This window comes from Sebastes umbrosus, chromosome 8 (genome assembly GCF_015220745.1).
Source record: "Sebastes umbrosus isolate fSebUmb1 chromosome 8, fSebUmb1.pri, whole genome shotgun sequence".
Lineage (NCBI taxonomy): Eukaryota > Metazoa > Chordata > Actinopteri > Perciformes > Sebastidae > Sebastes > Sebastes umbrosus.
The window spans coordinates 7,279,974-7,294,817 of NC_051276.1; the positions used below are offsets into that span (position 1 = coordinate 7,279,974).

The 14,844-nt window shown below is 40.2% G+C and overlaps 3 protein-coding genes across 3 annotated transcripts in view; all 3 read left to right on the forward strand.

Moving 5' to 3' along the window:
* Positions 1–6,111, forward strand: part of ubox5 (U-box domain containing 5) — a 7,965-nt gene extending 1,854 nt beyond the window's left edge. The window contains exons 2-7 of the mRNA XM_037778171.1: positions 1,181–1,244; positions 2,012–2,113; positions 2,464–3,209; positions 3,333–3,952; positions 4,059–4,244; positions 5,366–6,111. Coding sequence (XP_037634099.1) covers positions 1,191–1,244; positions 2,012–2,113; positions 2,464–3,209; positions 3,333–3,952; positions 4,059–4,244; positions 5,366–5,586 — 1,929 coding nt within the window. The 5' untranslated portion in view covers positions 1,181–1,190 and the 3' untranslated portion in view covers positions 5,587–6,111. The remainder of the gene's footprint in view (positions 1–1,180; positions 1,245–2,011; positions 2,114–2,463; positions 3,210–3,332; positions 3,953–4,058; positions 4,245–5,365) is intronic.
* A 1,910-nt stretch (positions 6,112–8,021) lies between these two features.
* On the forward strand, positions 8,022–10,206 carry LOC119492393 (arginine vasopressin). Its single transcript, XM_037776805.1, has 3 exons — positions 8,022–8,187; positions 9,172–9,376; positions 9,497–10,206. Exons 1-3 carry the CDS (start codon positions 8,065–8,067, stop codon positions 9,631–9,633), a joined length of 465 nt encoding a protein of 154 aa, XP_037632733.1. The 5' UTR covers positions 8,022–8,064; the 3' UTR covers positions 9,634–10,206.
* Positions 10,207–12,825: 2,619 nt separating this feature from the next.
* Positions 12,826–14,616, forward strand: ccl27b (chemokine (C-C motif) ligand 27b). Its single transcript, XM_037776820.1, has 3 exons — positions 12,826–12,984; positions 13,779–13,896; positions 13,995–14,616. Exons 1-3 carry the CDS (start codon positions 12,906–12,908, stop codon positions 14,095–14,097), a joined length of 300 nt encoding a protein of 99 aa, XP_037632748.1. The 5' UTR covers positions 12,826–12,905; the 3' UTR covers positions 14,098–14,616.
* The last annotated feature ends 228 nt before the right edge of the window (positions 14,617–14,844 follow it).

Genomic DNA, 14,844 nt, shown 5'->3' on the forward strand with positions numbered 1-14,844 from the left:
GTCAATATGCATTTTGGAAAATTCCAGTCTCGCTTTTTTATGATTTGGTGTCCTCCTGGGTCGTCTTCCATTAAGTCCACTTTTTATTTATTATTACTTTTGTCAGTTTCAAGTTATTTCAGTGACCATTGTGGGTTTTTCTCTCTTTAACGGAACGTTACCAACAACTTTGTGTGTGTGCGTGTGCGTGTGCGTGTGCGTGTGTGTGTGTGTGTATTTGACCAGGAATATTTCAAACGAAACATTGGAAGGGCCCCGGATTTGTCTTTGTGTTCAACTCTTTGGCTTAACTCCTGTGCTTGTTTAATGCATGTCAGTGCCCTAGATGACAGGGAGTACTGTCCTAGACCTCAAACAATTTATCATGATTTATGTTTATTTATTTTATTTTATTTATCTATTTATTTATATTTATTTTTGTACACTTGTTTTTTTTGAGTGCCCTCTGGGTATTGTCATGGGTGGGGGGTGGGTGGGCTATCTATCAGTCCAAAAATGTTTGTACAATGGATTGTCAGAGTTTTATAAACAAAATTCAGAAATAAACTCTGTTTAAAAGAAAAGAAACTATACTATTTTCATTACCCGTTAATCTTACATTTATTTTCTCCATTATTAGATTAATCGTTTTGTCCATAAAATGTCAGAAAATTGTGAAAATTGTCATCACAGGTTCAGGTTTATTCAGGTTGGTTGTTTTGACTAACAGTTCATTAGATATTCAGTTTACTATCATATATTATTAAGAACAGCATTAAAAACTCAGCTTTGAAATGCTGCAACTATCGACCGCATTACAGCTTGAAATTGTACTGAAAAGATTAATCTATTATCAATGAACCGTAAGTTGCTAGATGGCAAGCACAAGTGGAAGTCACTGTCCTCCTTTTTTATCACTATATTAATTACTAGTATTGTATGAGTTTACCTCGTTGAACTCACTGTTGAAAATTGTTGAGGAGAAGTGATTCAGTCACTCTGATGGTCGTTTGGTCATGATGTCCAAGGTTTTGTATTGATGTAAACACATAAAGAACTGCACGACATTGTGGTGTATCAATGTGAGTCGGTGTGAAAGAGTTGTTTTCACTGAATACCTCATTTTTCCTTGACCTAAAAACTTACTATAAGTGACGCAAAGGAGCATGTACAGCTCTAAAAGCAATTTGTGTCTTCGCAGGTTGGAGAATATGGTTGTGAATCTCTGTCTGCCACCCTTTTATACAACAGTTCATTGCAACAAGGTGAGACAAAGTTCATGGACCTTTCACGTAACTAGCAATCTTTTTTTATTAAACATGTGCGATGCTTTCCTGTCAGTTCTAATAATTCTGGAGCACAAAACTGCTGCTTCACATAGGTGTCAGCAGCAGTTACTTGGAACATAAAACAAGCTAAAACACTAATTTGTACACTCTAGTAGTGTCTTATAAGAGTACCATTCACCTTGAAAGTAAAGAATAGGTCCAACATGTGCTGAGATGAATAGGAAGAATCAATGTAGATAGACACGAAATACCAAAGGATGGAGGTGGAGGACATACTGTATTGTAGATGTGAAAATAAAGAAGCAGAGGGTCAAAGTGGTGTGTGGGAGACTGAATCACAACTGACCTTGTTATGTTCTTTCGTTTATTTGTATTTTGCGATCTGATCAAGACTGTATTTTGTCCACACTTGAGATAAAAGTTGTGCAATGATATATTTTTTTTCACTCCTCTTCTACCTCACCTTTTTTCCATCGTCTTTTATATTGTCATCTCTCTTTACATGTGATGTTTTACAGTTTTCTGTTGCATTATTGTTTAGTCTCACTTGGACGTGCTGCTCTGAGCCACATTTCCAATGAGTCCCTGAAACCTAGAAGTTTTCCAGAATAGTAATACTTTTTTGTGAAGTATTAACAAGATGTCTAAAATCAACACTCTGTAGTAAACCAATTTAATTGGACAGACACATGAGGTTTGTTATGTATCACACCAGAAAAATGAAAGTTATTTTTCAACTGCAGCTGTGTGCAGATGGCTATGATGTCACAAACCTTGTGTCAGCTGACCCTGCTCTCCGGAGGCGGGGCTTCAAGCTGGAGTACTTCCTACGTCCACCTGTACAGGTAAGATGATGCTATCGTACTTGGGTGGAGGTTTACTTTAGATGAGAAGATTGCCAAGCAAAGTTCCTGATTATTGTTTTTCACTGAGGTGGCTCCACTTGCGTATTGTCCTGAAAGTTAAATTGAATGGCATTGCAGTCTTGAATATCATCTGATATTCAAGTTACAAGCCTAAGGCATGAACACCCTTAAGGCAGACTGCAGTAGCTCTTATAATTCTAACAACATCCACATTATATTTTTTAGCATCTTAATATTTGCAAAACTTTTAAAAGTGGGTAGGATCTGTGGCAACATTCATCTCTATAATTAATACAGTAATATTATTTTTTTTCCTTTACTCCTCTCAGGTGACGTTGAAGTTTGGCTTCCAGGTGGAGCTGTGCAGGGTGGATGTGGATCTGTGGCCCTGGGGTATGGACCGAGGACAGGTCTGCAAGAAACTAGAGATTAGCACCAGCTCTGATCCGCTACCCACCGAGAATTTTGGCCAAGGCCAAAAAGGGGTTCAGCAAAAGAAACAAATGAAGGTAACGGACCAGAAACAGAGCAGAGAAAGACAACAAGAGCATGACAGTAAGTCTCGACAGAGTAATGGCCACCAGTGGAGACGTCAGGCCCAACGGTGGGGTGAAGAGGCTCTAGATGAGCCTCAACAAAGAGGCAATGCGTTCAAGTCAAACACTGAATCCAGTAATCCTGAACCAGAGTTTAAACTGGTGGGTCGTTGTGAACTTAGGGAGGAAACCCCAGTCTGTTTCACACGTTCAAATTTCCGTCCCCGGCCCCCGTTCCTCTCCACACTACCTCCACAACCTGCGAACTGTCGGCAAGAGGACCTGTGGAGTCGGGGTCTGCTTTCATTAGGCGCCGTGACACAACTTCGCGTGACTCTGCCATTTGGCGGTGCAGCATCTGCTCTGGGGCTCAAGGCTTTGGCCGTGTGGGGACAACCTGCTCGCTGCTGCTCTGCAGAAGAAGTGGAGAGGGTTAAAAGAGTCCATGAATCCAGCCAGAGACGGCTGCCAAGACCTGTGTTTTTTGCCCCTTCTGCAAGCCCGGCAAAACCACCACTGCAAGCAGCTACACCTCCAAGGTATGTGTTTGTGAAGCAAAAGAAAATATTTCAGTATAATCTGCTTGTTGTCTCATACTAATAAAGGGTATTAATTTTCTTACACTGTTGATAATTATCTGTTGGCTTTTTGTCTGACTCCAGCAATCTTTCCATCCCAGAAGAGTTCCTTGACAAGATAACCCAGGAGGTAATGATGCTGCCCATGCTGCTGCCCAGTGGTGTGTCAGTGGACAACACCACGCTGGAGGAGCACCAGAAGAGGGAAGCCACTTGGGGTCGACCCCCGAACGATCCCTTCACCGGCGTCCCGTTCACCTCCACCTCCCAGCCTCTTCCTAACCCCCAACTGAAAAGCCGCATTGACCACTTCATCCTGCAGACAGGGATGACGAGGAGGGACGGGATGTTGGGGAGACAGGGAGAGGGAGAGAATCCACAGGCCTCGAGACTTATAGCCTCCAAGGTAGATGGACAGTCCCAGTACTCGCCATGTCTCAGGGAAAGCTCAATAAACAACAATGATAGTCAATATAATACTGGCACCAGAAACAGGACTACACAAATAGAAGACGCTGGAATAGGACATTCGTCAGATAATCACACATTTAACCCCCAGCCCCTTAGTGCAGAGAGTAAATCAGAGTTGGGGAGAAGAAAGAAACGAGAACTAAGTGGAATTTCCAAAGAATCAACAGAAGATTTGACAGCTGAGAAGCAACTACTACCTCAAACAAAAAGACCAAGAAATGATGCAGTTTCAGGTGAATATAACATATTCTGTAAGATCTGAAAACATGTTTGCACCATTTTTTCTCCCGCTAAATTGTCTATTGTATCGATGTTTACTCTTTCACCATACTTCTTCAGTCCCCAGCTGCAGCTCTCATGAGCAGCGTTTGTCAGCCAGTCTGGACGAGGCCCTCTTCTCCGCCCTGCAGGGCCGACCCTCCTTCACCTCAAACTTGTCTCAGCAGAGACGGCTTGGTCTTGACTCTGAACCACTGAACTCCTCACAGCACTGTCAGACTGCAGGAACTCCAGGCATGCCACCAGGTAGGATTTAGAAAAGTCTACTTTGAAACAGTTAAAGGAATAGTCTACCCTTAAAGGAATTTGTCACCCACAAAATGACCATTTGTATATCAATTACTCATCTTGAATTCTTGAAGAAAACCTTGTTACTCTCGCATGCCTCCACAGTGAATGGAGAATCTGAAAAAGAAGTAAATCCTTGATGAATTGAAGTAAACGGAGGCCAGGTTTAACAGCAGCAAAGCTATATAAAAAATGTGTTTACAAATGCTCACACAACTCGTGCAGTATAATCCAAGTCTGATTTATCCCGTCGTATGCTCAGTATTTAAAACACGTCAACCACTATCGTTTCATGCACGGACTCGCAGCGTGCATGTGCAAGCATCAGACGGTAGTGGCGGAAGTTTTTTAAATAGTACGATTTTGGCGAAGATGCATGTGTTTGGGAAGGACTGAGCATACGACTGGATAAACCAGACTTGGATTATACTGCACAAGTTGTGTGAGATTTAAACAGATTTTTTATATAGTTTTGCTGTTGTTAAACGGTGACCCCATTTACTTTGATTCATCAAGACTTTTCTCTGTTTTTTGATTCTCCATTCACCGTGGAGGTTTGCGACAAAAACAAAGTTACAACAACAAAGAATTCAACACGCGGTGTGTAATTTATATACAAATTTGTTATTTTGAGTGTGAAGTATTCCTTTAAATCTTTTCAGTGTCAAAACATACATATGACAACCCTCTGTAAATATAAAAGGTGATTTTAAAATGTGATTCTGTCATAGCTCACTCATTCAGTGGCTAGTCTGATGCTGCACTTCCTGTGGACAAAATGGAGTATACGTGTAGGGCAATTCATTGCAACCAAAAGACCTTCAAATAACACAGATTCATTGTTGTAAGGCATTCAGCTGTGCAGGAAATCTGAGAATCTTGTTGATTAAGAGAAAGGATGGTAAACTAAAGATTTCATTTACAACACATGACAAAAGAATTCCTGAAATGCACAGAAAAACACTAACATATGACTGTGTTGGAGTTTTGACAAGTGTTCAGTGTTTCTGATCTCTAATGATAAATCAATATGAATCCACTGACTGTTTGATTGATCTTCCCTCACGTTTGGTCGGCAGGTGAGAAGACGTGCTCTGCTTGTTCCTGTTCGGTCTCCGCTTACTCCAAATCTGCATCATCCATCTACCGTTTAACCTGCGGTCACTTGCTCTGCCATTCCTGCCTGCGGAGTGATTCACAACCACTAAACTCTGTCACTATAGCAACATCCAATCACATCTTATGTCTGGCCTGCCAAAGCCCTACACCACGCAGTGATGTCATACGTGTGCATCACTGACGGATACCGTGGAAAAAGGGCAAACCTACGCCTTTCTAGAGCCTGTGAAGAAGTGAGGAGGATTGCTTTGAAGGTGAAGACAGGATTGTACTCAAGCCGTGACGTTTTAGCGTTGCGACCATGTTGAACTCAAAGTGGAAGAAAAAAACATTTACAGCTGAAAGTTACGGATCGGCAGAACATTTTATTTGTAGGTTGTTTACTTGGTTTGATGCTGTCTTTACAGATGTGATACTGTATGTTTGACAGTTGTTGGATTATATGATAATATCCATGACATTATTCATTCCTCATTTCTATATTTTTGTATTATTTCTATATTATTTCTTATTCACACGCATTATAAGTCCTTCAAGTCTAGCAGTGAATTATGTTCGTTCCAATTATCTTGGACCCGTGACCTCACAAAATCAACTCCATTCTTAATGTCCCCATCCGTAGAAAGAACATCACTGAAAGCAAAGACCTTTACAAAAATCTTGCGTAAAAGATCTTGTTCTCATCTCTTCCACCTCGCCCCCCCCCCCCCGTCATAGTTTTTTCATCGAGCATTGAAGTGTAGTTGCAGCCTTGGTTCTGCAGCAAAGAAAAAGGTTGGGTGACAAAAGTAACAAGAGGACAGAAGAATTCAAATGGATTTTGAGACGACTCAAGGCTGTGTGGTCATTGTGAAGAAACATACCGGGTCATGCTCAGCCTTCCCCTCTTCACTCTATTCACTTTACACTCCCCACACTCTGTGGTAGGTTTTCTTGTCTTAAGAGAGAAATGTGGGAATGAAATGTAACCGATAAGGACTTCTCTGGACTGTTAATGTACTACTTTTTTGATGTGTTAATATTAAATTGTATGTTCTGGCATTAATTCCCACAATGGCAAGTGTTTATCAGGTACTGAAAAGCTGAACTTCTTTAACGTTGGTATAATTTGTGTTATGCCTCTATGGTATTATTTCCTATAACTGTTTTTCCTTTAAGGTGCAGTGTTAGGAAATAAATGTTTGTCTCCTGGCAGAGGCTACAAGTCCTCCAGAGTGTCCTTGCCCACATATACATCCTAATTACTTCTCATGAGCCTTTTATTGCGAGCACAACGGGGTTAAATGGACCAAAGTCAGGAAAAACAGTGCTTATTGGGCTTCACAATCACAAACAGCACAATTTATGTGTCAGTTTCCCTGACAACATTAAGCTTAACCAAGGTCATGATCCCGTATCCGCTCCGGTACGGCTGGAATCAGTTGTTCTGCATGTGAAAGGGAGACATCAGCTGCACTGTTTGAGCTATACAAGTGGTAAATAAAGCACTTAAAATTATACAGAATCAGACTGTGTATTGGATTGGTACTACTTGTCAAATTGACTATTTTTTTTCCTTTATACATGTCAGAATTGTTTAAAAAAAAAAAAAAGGTTTAAAAAAAAATCCACCCTCAAACATACATTTTATTTCACTACTGAAATATGTTTATTTCAATATTTATTACAGGTGTCAGGAGTTGTTTCTATTTGTGAGGGGACATTTTTAAAAATATTTTTTATTTAATTAAATTTAAAAACATTTTTTTATTATTTCATACGGTTCAGGAGTACAGTAATGCAAAAGCCACATTTTTTTATTTATTGAAAAGTTCCAAGCTTGAATGCTGTGATGCTAATTAAAGAACTCCTTCACCCCTGCAGCCTATAGATGCTCAGTTTTGCCATTTATATCATTTAAACCTGTAAATTAGCACCACGGCAGCTAATAGGTGAGATTCAACCCAAAGCATGCAACAAACAAGCCACTGAACGGAATGAGGTGTTTATGCTTACTTGAAATGCTAATCTTGTTGTGCTCATTAACAGTTTTAAATTGCATCAGGAGGATGATCAGTGTGACCTCGAGGTTGACATGATGCTGGCAGACACTTTCCTTCATGTGACACAAAGTCAAAAAATGCCTGTCCCACAGTGATGAGCAGCAGAATTGTTCATGATCACCATGAAATGTACTTAATCAGTGCCCTTATTGCATTAACATCCAATTAGTTGTCCACAAGTCTAATTAGTTGTTCATGTTTGTGCCATTTCCAGTGTGTGTGTGTGTGTGTGTGTGTGTGTGTGTGTGTGTGTGCCCTCCTGCCATCAAATTATTCACACAAGTTATTCCAAATAAGTGATGGCTCAGTCCTGAATACAGAAAAGGCATCTTCCTCTGTCTGAGCTGTTTTTTTCTTCTGTAGATTTGTTAGATGGCACACATCTGATGCAGAGCCATATCTTGCTGCGACCTCTCGCGCACACGCACGGTGCAAGTGGCCTTCGGGTGCGCGTACACGTGGAGAGTAAAACAGCACGACACTGACGTCAGATATACGAGTGTCAGTCGCTTTTGTCGGGTCATGTCCATCTGCTTATAAGTGAGGCATCTGCCGGGGACATCATCAGTCACACATCCATCCATCCACCCGGAACTCATCATCCACAACCTGCAGAGATGCCTCACTCCTCGTCCACCCTGCTGTGCGTCCTGGGACTCCTCACTCTCTCATCCGCCTGCTACATCCAGAACTGTCCCAGAGGAGGCAAAAGAGCGCTCCCGGAGACTGGCATCAGACAGGTGAGGAGGACCAGCAGCTTCTTTTTTTTTTTTGCCTAATTTCTTCTGTCATTATCATCTTTGACTTTCTTAGATTTCTTCTTTTATTCCTTTGGAAGTCTTTGATAGGACATTTTCTCAAGCTACTATTTTAAGTTTTATCTATGTCAAATAAGGGAAATTCAGTGGATAAAATGAGGGAAATTGAAAGTATACAAGAATTTCAGATGTATTAAGAGCAACCCAGCCACTTTACTTAGTAAAAAATGGAGCAAAATCTGGTGTGTAAAAGTCAATTATGACAGCAAATTACAAAGTAGAACAGAAAAATTATGTAAAGTTGTGCAAGATACGTTAAAGATAGCAGAAAATAGAGCATTTCTTTTTCTTTTTTCAGGAGCATAAAATTAGATAAACATATTTACCTTAAAAAGTGATACACTTGTGTACTGTAGCTTATAAGGGAGACAAAAACAGCATGGTATGAAACTCTTTAGCGTTATATTCTTTTTATTCTCAGGATTTCTGGTATAGAGGCAAATTAATAAACACATTAGAAATATAGATAAACAGGAAGGCAATCCAGGCACTCCAAAATATCAAAAAAGTAGCAACGAGGAAGAGAATATATTAAAAAACCTTTATTGTAGTGGCTAAATCATTTAAAAAGCCAACATGTTTCAACCACTGTAGGTCTTCGTCAGGACTTACAAACAGCATTCTAACAACATTAGAAATATACATGAACATATACTTAAATGAGATAAATGTGCAACAGCAATCATGCAGCCATTTGACATTATTTAGTTTTTCGTCTAATAGTGTTCCCATTACCGATGTCGTTTGAATATGAGAGAGAGAAGAGTGAAATTGTCTGAACATTAAAACAAAAAGATCTAGAAAATGCATCAAAAGAGATGGCAATGCCAGATGTTCCAACAATAATTGACATGGATTTATATAGCACCTGATTAATGCTTAAATTCATCTGATTCGCCTCCACAGTGCATGTCTTGCGGCCCCGGAGACAGGGGCCGCTGCTTCGGCCCCAGTATCTGCTGCGGTGAGGGCCTCGGCTGCCTGCTGGGCGCCCCAGAAACAGCTCATTGCGTGGAGGAGAACTACCTGCTCACGCCCTGCCAGGCTGGAGGGAGACCCTGTGGATCTGAGGGAGGACGCTGCGCTGCTTTAGGACTCTGCTGTAACTCAGGTACACTTGATGTTTGTCACATTTCAGACGAGTTAAGTCCCAATATGATATGAATAGTTTTTTGGGGCACAACTTAAATGAAGTCCTCCTCCTCCTCCTCCTCCTCCTCCTCCTCCTCAGAGAGCTGTGCGGTGGACCCTGACTGCCTGGGGGACACCGAGGCCTCAGATCCGGCCCATGGCTCTGCAGGGAGCTCGCCCGCAGAGCTGCTGCTGCGCCTGCTGCATGTGGCCACCAGAGGACAGACTGAGTACTGACACCGCTGTCTGTGGAGGCTCCTCTGCCTCTCAGGGCCAGGAGGGACAACAGAATGAAGATCCCTGTCCCACTACAATCCTGAGATTTGAACCTTGAACCATTAATATGCCAAGTCAAACTTTGTTTTCTCTTAACCCTGTATCTGTAAAGACGTTCTCAGCAAGAGAACTGTCTTTAACTTTAGTAATTGGCTATTTTCATCCAATTCCTGGGGTGAGAGGAATCATGATATTGGCTATGTGAAGTAGATTTCATGTTTGTTCCAACCATATAAAATGTATATACTAATGCACATACTGTAAACAGAATTGTATTCTATATGAGAGGACATAACACACCTCAGAGCTCCATTTCAAATAAGTGAATTATAGCCGAAAACACTGTAAATAAGTCAGAGATTACAGACATCCATGTAAAACAGCTGAATGACGATGCTTAAGCAGTTACTTCTTGTGTTGCAAACATATTATTGTATATTGAAAATATGAGAAACAATACAGAATCACCACCAAAAAAACCTTCTGCTGTCTGTTTGTGTGTCCCACGCTCAAAATAATTACACTTTTAACCGATGATTCACTGACAAAACGTGTTAATTTTTTGTCTGGTTGGGTGTGTGTGTGACAGTAAGAACGAAAGCGAATGAAAGGGATTAATAATTACCCAACTACTTCTGAGAAATCAACCATAATAATAATAATCCGTTTTGATCACCTGCACTTGCCCAGCGTTTGAACTTAGTTCATCTTATTTTTTCTCACAGTTTGGGTGCGACCATTTACAGCAAACTAGAGTTACGGTTGATATCGATATAAAGGTCAAGAGAGCACAACAAAGGCCGGTGTTTTTAAAGAAGGTTTGGAGTTTCAATATTAAAAGATGGCCATTTATCGAATAGCTGAGCACACACGTCACTTGTTGCACCGATAACATGAATTGACACACACCCACATAACTCTCTCTGATGTGTATCAACATGTGGAGTTGGCGTAAATGAAAGAAAGTGGATTCTAATTGTCAGTAACTTTTGTGTGTGATGATTAAAAGCAGATGTTTCTGCCAGAACAGTATACGCAATGGTGTTTGGTCTGTTTCCCAGATCCAGCTAGAACAAGAGGCAGAACCTCCCACACTTTGACATTTACCTGTTTCGACTGGTTCATTATACTTGAGTGGCATATGGGGAAGACTTGATTCTGAATTTTCGGAAATTTGCTATAAATCTGACTGATGTATCCTTTTACTGTCAAAAGCCTTCATTACACACATTGCCCTGCCCCTCACTGTTGCATCGGAGATGCAAACTGTGGATGATTAAATACACATGATCACATGGTGTATTCAAGCGGATAATGCATAGATTAAATTAACCTAAAGTCAAGTCTGGTCAATTTTATTTGTATAGCCCCAAACCCCCCTGAGGCAAATCACAAATTTGCCTCAGGGGGGTTTACAATCTGTACAGGATCGCGACAATCCTGATAGAGCCAGAGCAACACAACCTCCTCTCCACGCCAGATAGATAGATCCAGAGCAACACGACCACTTCTCCACGCTGAATAGATAGAGCCAGAGCAACACGACCTCCTCTCCAAGCCAACCAGAAGGAGCCTTAGCAACACGACCTCTTCTGTATGCCAAACATATAGAGCCCGAGCAACACAACATCCTCTCCACACCAGATAGATATAGCCAGAGCAACATGACCACCTCTCCACACCTGAAAGATAGAGCCAGAGCAACATGACCTCCTCATGGACTGAAATAAGTTGTTAAAGTTAAAGTGTTAAAGTTGTGAAAGTAGCAGTACTGACCATTTTGGGGCCCTGAATGAAATATTGTTGTATGGCTGAGTTATTGTAAAGTTCTGCTTGACTTCCTATTCATTTACTCCTTGAAATCACCTTTAATAATTTCTGCAAAATGCAGAGTAACTCATCAGACATATTCAGATTTCAAGCTGTCAGTAGATTTGATAATGCAGCCACTGTAGTCAAACTAGACCAAAACAAATCCTCCAGATTTAATTTACAAGGGAAAACACACACAGAGGGTATTACATCTACTGTATGTCAAACTGGCTCAGACGGAAGGGAAACAAAATAACTCAGATTTGAAGGCTTTATATGGGATTATTGTTGAATGCTCAAAAATGAATTGCAAACCAAACATCATTCAGACGCTGCATTCATTTGTTTTGACAGCTAACGTGTCACCCACTTTCTGTAACCCTGTCAATGTTGACAGCAGAAAAATTCCCACGGGTAACAGTTGGAGTTTCCCCCCCCAATAATTATATTGTCTGGTTTGCGTGCTCAGTTGAATTGCACAACATGTGACTGAAGTCTGCAAGCCACACCTGAGCACACGATGAATGTGGAGTCTCTGCTGCTGAGCTGCAGCTTCAACATGATATCTTGTTGTCAGATCTATATCTCTGTCAACACGGATTGTCTATCAATCCTTTATTTATCAATACCTGCTCGACAAGTATTTGAGAAGTACCGTATGTTGCCAAATGTCCGATTTTTATTTGCCGTCATCTGTAAATTACTTTTTTAGGTCTTCCCTCTGCAGGGAGGTCAAAGGTCAGGGTCGTTTACAGAGAAAGAGTCTCGCTCATGGACACTTGAGCGGGGCAAATGTTCGCTGATTCAGGTGCTTAAACTCAGGTCTCATTACTCCAAACCGCCACCCAAATGGTAATTAACATAATTATTTTTTCCACACTAAACAGAGCCTTGCACTAATCACACGCATACTGATTTGTCTCAAGATGATAAATATAAAATTTGATAAATCTCCCTTTCCTTTCGACAACTTTGATATGTGATCTTAGCTAATTTTTTGTTTGATCCCAATTGTATAAACTACATATCCTATCTTTCGTGACTCTGGGAGTGGCGTTTGCTGAGCTTATAGCTATCAATCAAAAAAAATTCCATCAAAAGAGTGATTATTAAACCTGCCGGGGCCTGCCCGAGTAAGCATACCTGAACCACACACTCCTCCACCACCATCTGTTTGAACAAAGACTCACGTTCAAATGAAAGTAACATTTATTTCCACAAAAACTTGTTTTAATTACTTAATCATTCCTGTTTTATAATTTTGTGTTTAGCAACATGTTGCTTGTTCAGAAAGATGCCGGGAGGTTTGAGCACATGTTCACACGCTTGCCTCTGTTTGTTGGTGGGTGGGTGAACAGGTGTATGCGTGTGTGTGTGTTCAGTGCCAGTATTTAAAGAGCAAGGACACATTCCCTAACCTCATGTTCTCTGTCATCATGGAGCTGAAAGTTGTGTTTTTGATTGTCTGTCTGGCGGCTTTGGCCATCTATTCAACTGAAGGTAAGGACACCGTTATCGTGACGATGTTAAAACCTAGACAACACTCATTTTTATCAGAGGATGAGATATGTACACGCTCTTAAATAAGTTAGAGATGTTTAGATTTTTTGAACGGAAAGTGCAGTTGTGCTGTAACCATTCTCTCTGTATGGGGCGAACATAGATAAAAAAGTAAAGTAATGTTAAGTGGTAGATTTCTGTTCATATTAACCTAGAAAGTTGCACATGTGTTGTAGGAAAAGCAGAAGATGTTAATATTTGTGTTGTTGTCCAGCTGCTTTTTAGTTTCACAAACTAAAACTTTAGATTTTTTTCAATTTTATTTGTCATTATCTCTGAAACCCAACCAAACCCAAGCCCCTAATATTATATTGTACTCTTGGGGAAAAAAAGGTAAACCACTAAAGCTGTTTTGGTCAAACCTAAATGGTAATAATCAGTGGTGTGGTGGTCGTTGATGAGTTTGGTGTACTACTACGTAGATGAGTAGGTTACTGAGGAGGAAGTGGGTATACTCTCCTGTATATCCCAATAGCTTTTTGGCTGATAGGTGGGTATACTGTAAACCACATTAAAAAGAGGTGGGTATACCCTGTATACCTGTGTATACCCTCCACTACACCGCTGGTATCTTTTGGGGAGATTTGAGTTGACTGCATGGCACAGATAGCACAGAGACACAGTTCATTCAGTGAGAACAAATTTAACACCATTTTTTTTCTTCAATTGCCATATTCTGTTATTCTATATTTTTGTCCAACATTCTTATAATGGATCTTAATCCCACATTGCAGCTGGCATCCCAAAATGCTGCATCACAACAAAAAAGGTCGTCCCCGACTCAGTGCTGCTGAAGGTTCAAAGGATGAGCGTGCAGCAAAGCAACGGCGCCTGTGACATCCCTGCACTGATGTAAGACCAACAATGAGCCAAATGCTTCATTTTCATAGTAACATATTTTTTTTCTGCTATTGTCCAAAACTGAAACATATTTTTCTTTCTTTCCACAGACTGTATGTAAAGGACGCAAGGAAGGCCATATGCGCTCATCCCAAAGTGAAGAAAAGGCTGAGAGCGCTGCAGTGGATGATACAGAACGAGAAGAAAGCGTAGAGACCTGGAATGAAACATTACACGAAATTTGTCTGTGTGTTGTTTTTTCTACTGTCGGTGTTTCAAGAGCTTACGTTGTACAGAAACCTCTTATGGTTATATTTTTTTGTTTATTGATTATGATAATTTTGTGGTACTGGTACTTGGGCATTTTTATTTTATACTACTCTATACAGTACTTCTACACCACAACATTTCAGAGGGAAATATTGTACTTTAATAATTACTTTTCAGATCAAGGTTTTACACACAAAATCAGTTTATAAAATCTGATGCATTGTTATAGATTTGCATCGAGCTTGCATGTTAATGCATTAATAATAATGATCAACGGGGAGGGCATTCTGCATCACTTTTACATTGAGCATATTTTGTTGCTTATGTACTATTGTGTAAAACACAGGAGTTTTACTTATAATGGAATATTTTTTATAATGTGTTGAATACTATTTCCACCATTGCATTTAAACAATCATTGTAAAAAAAATAAAAAATAAATCTCTGTAAAATGTGATTTAATAAATGTGTTATTTTTTTTTATGCTATTTGTATTCATGCCTCCAGATGTAGCAGTGGTGATGATTATGTTTTAGATAGAATGCTGGAAATGGCAAATAATATTCCGTATCTTCAGAAAGATACAGGTGAAAATAATATGTTGGTTGTTTTCTGGATTTATCAAAAAACGCAGTCAGAAACCGCCAACCAGAGGGAGGGTGACAACTGCCAAGCACTGATAAATTATTA

Excerpts from the sequence above, each read along its gene's own strand:
- LOC119492393 (XM_037776805.1), top strand. The coding sequence starts at position 8,065 with ATGCCTCACTCCTCGTCCACCCTGCTGTGCGTCCTGGGACTCCTCACT. Across the intron at positions 8,188-9,171 it reads CGGAGACTGGCATCAGACAG|TGCATGTCTTGCGGCCCCGG; the intron begins GTGAGGAGGACC and ends TCGCCTCCACAG. Across the intron at positions 9,377-9,496 it reads AGGACTCTGCTGTAACTCAG|AGAGCTGTGCGGTGGACCCT; the intron begins GTACACTTGATG and ends CCTCCTCCTCAG.
- ccl27b (XM_037776820.1), top strand. The coding sequence starts at position 12,906 with ATGTTCTCTGTCATCATGGAGCTGAAAGTTGTGTTTTTGATTGTCTGT. Across the intron at positions 12,985-13,778 it reads GGCCATCTATTCAACTGAAG|CTGGCATCCCAAAATGCTGC; the intron begins GTAAGGACACCG and ends CCCACATTGCAG. Across the intron at positions 13,897-13,994 it reads TGTGACATCCCTGCACTGAT|ACTGTATGTAAAGGACGCAA; the intron begins GTAAGACCAACA and ends TTCTTTCCACAG.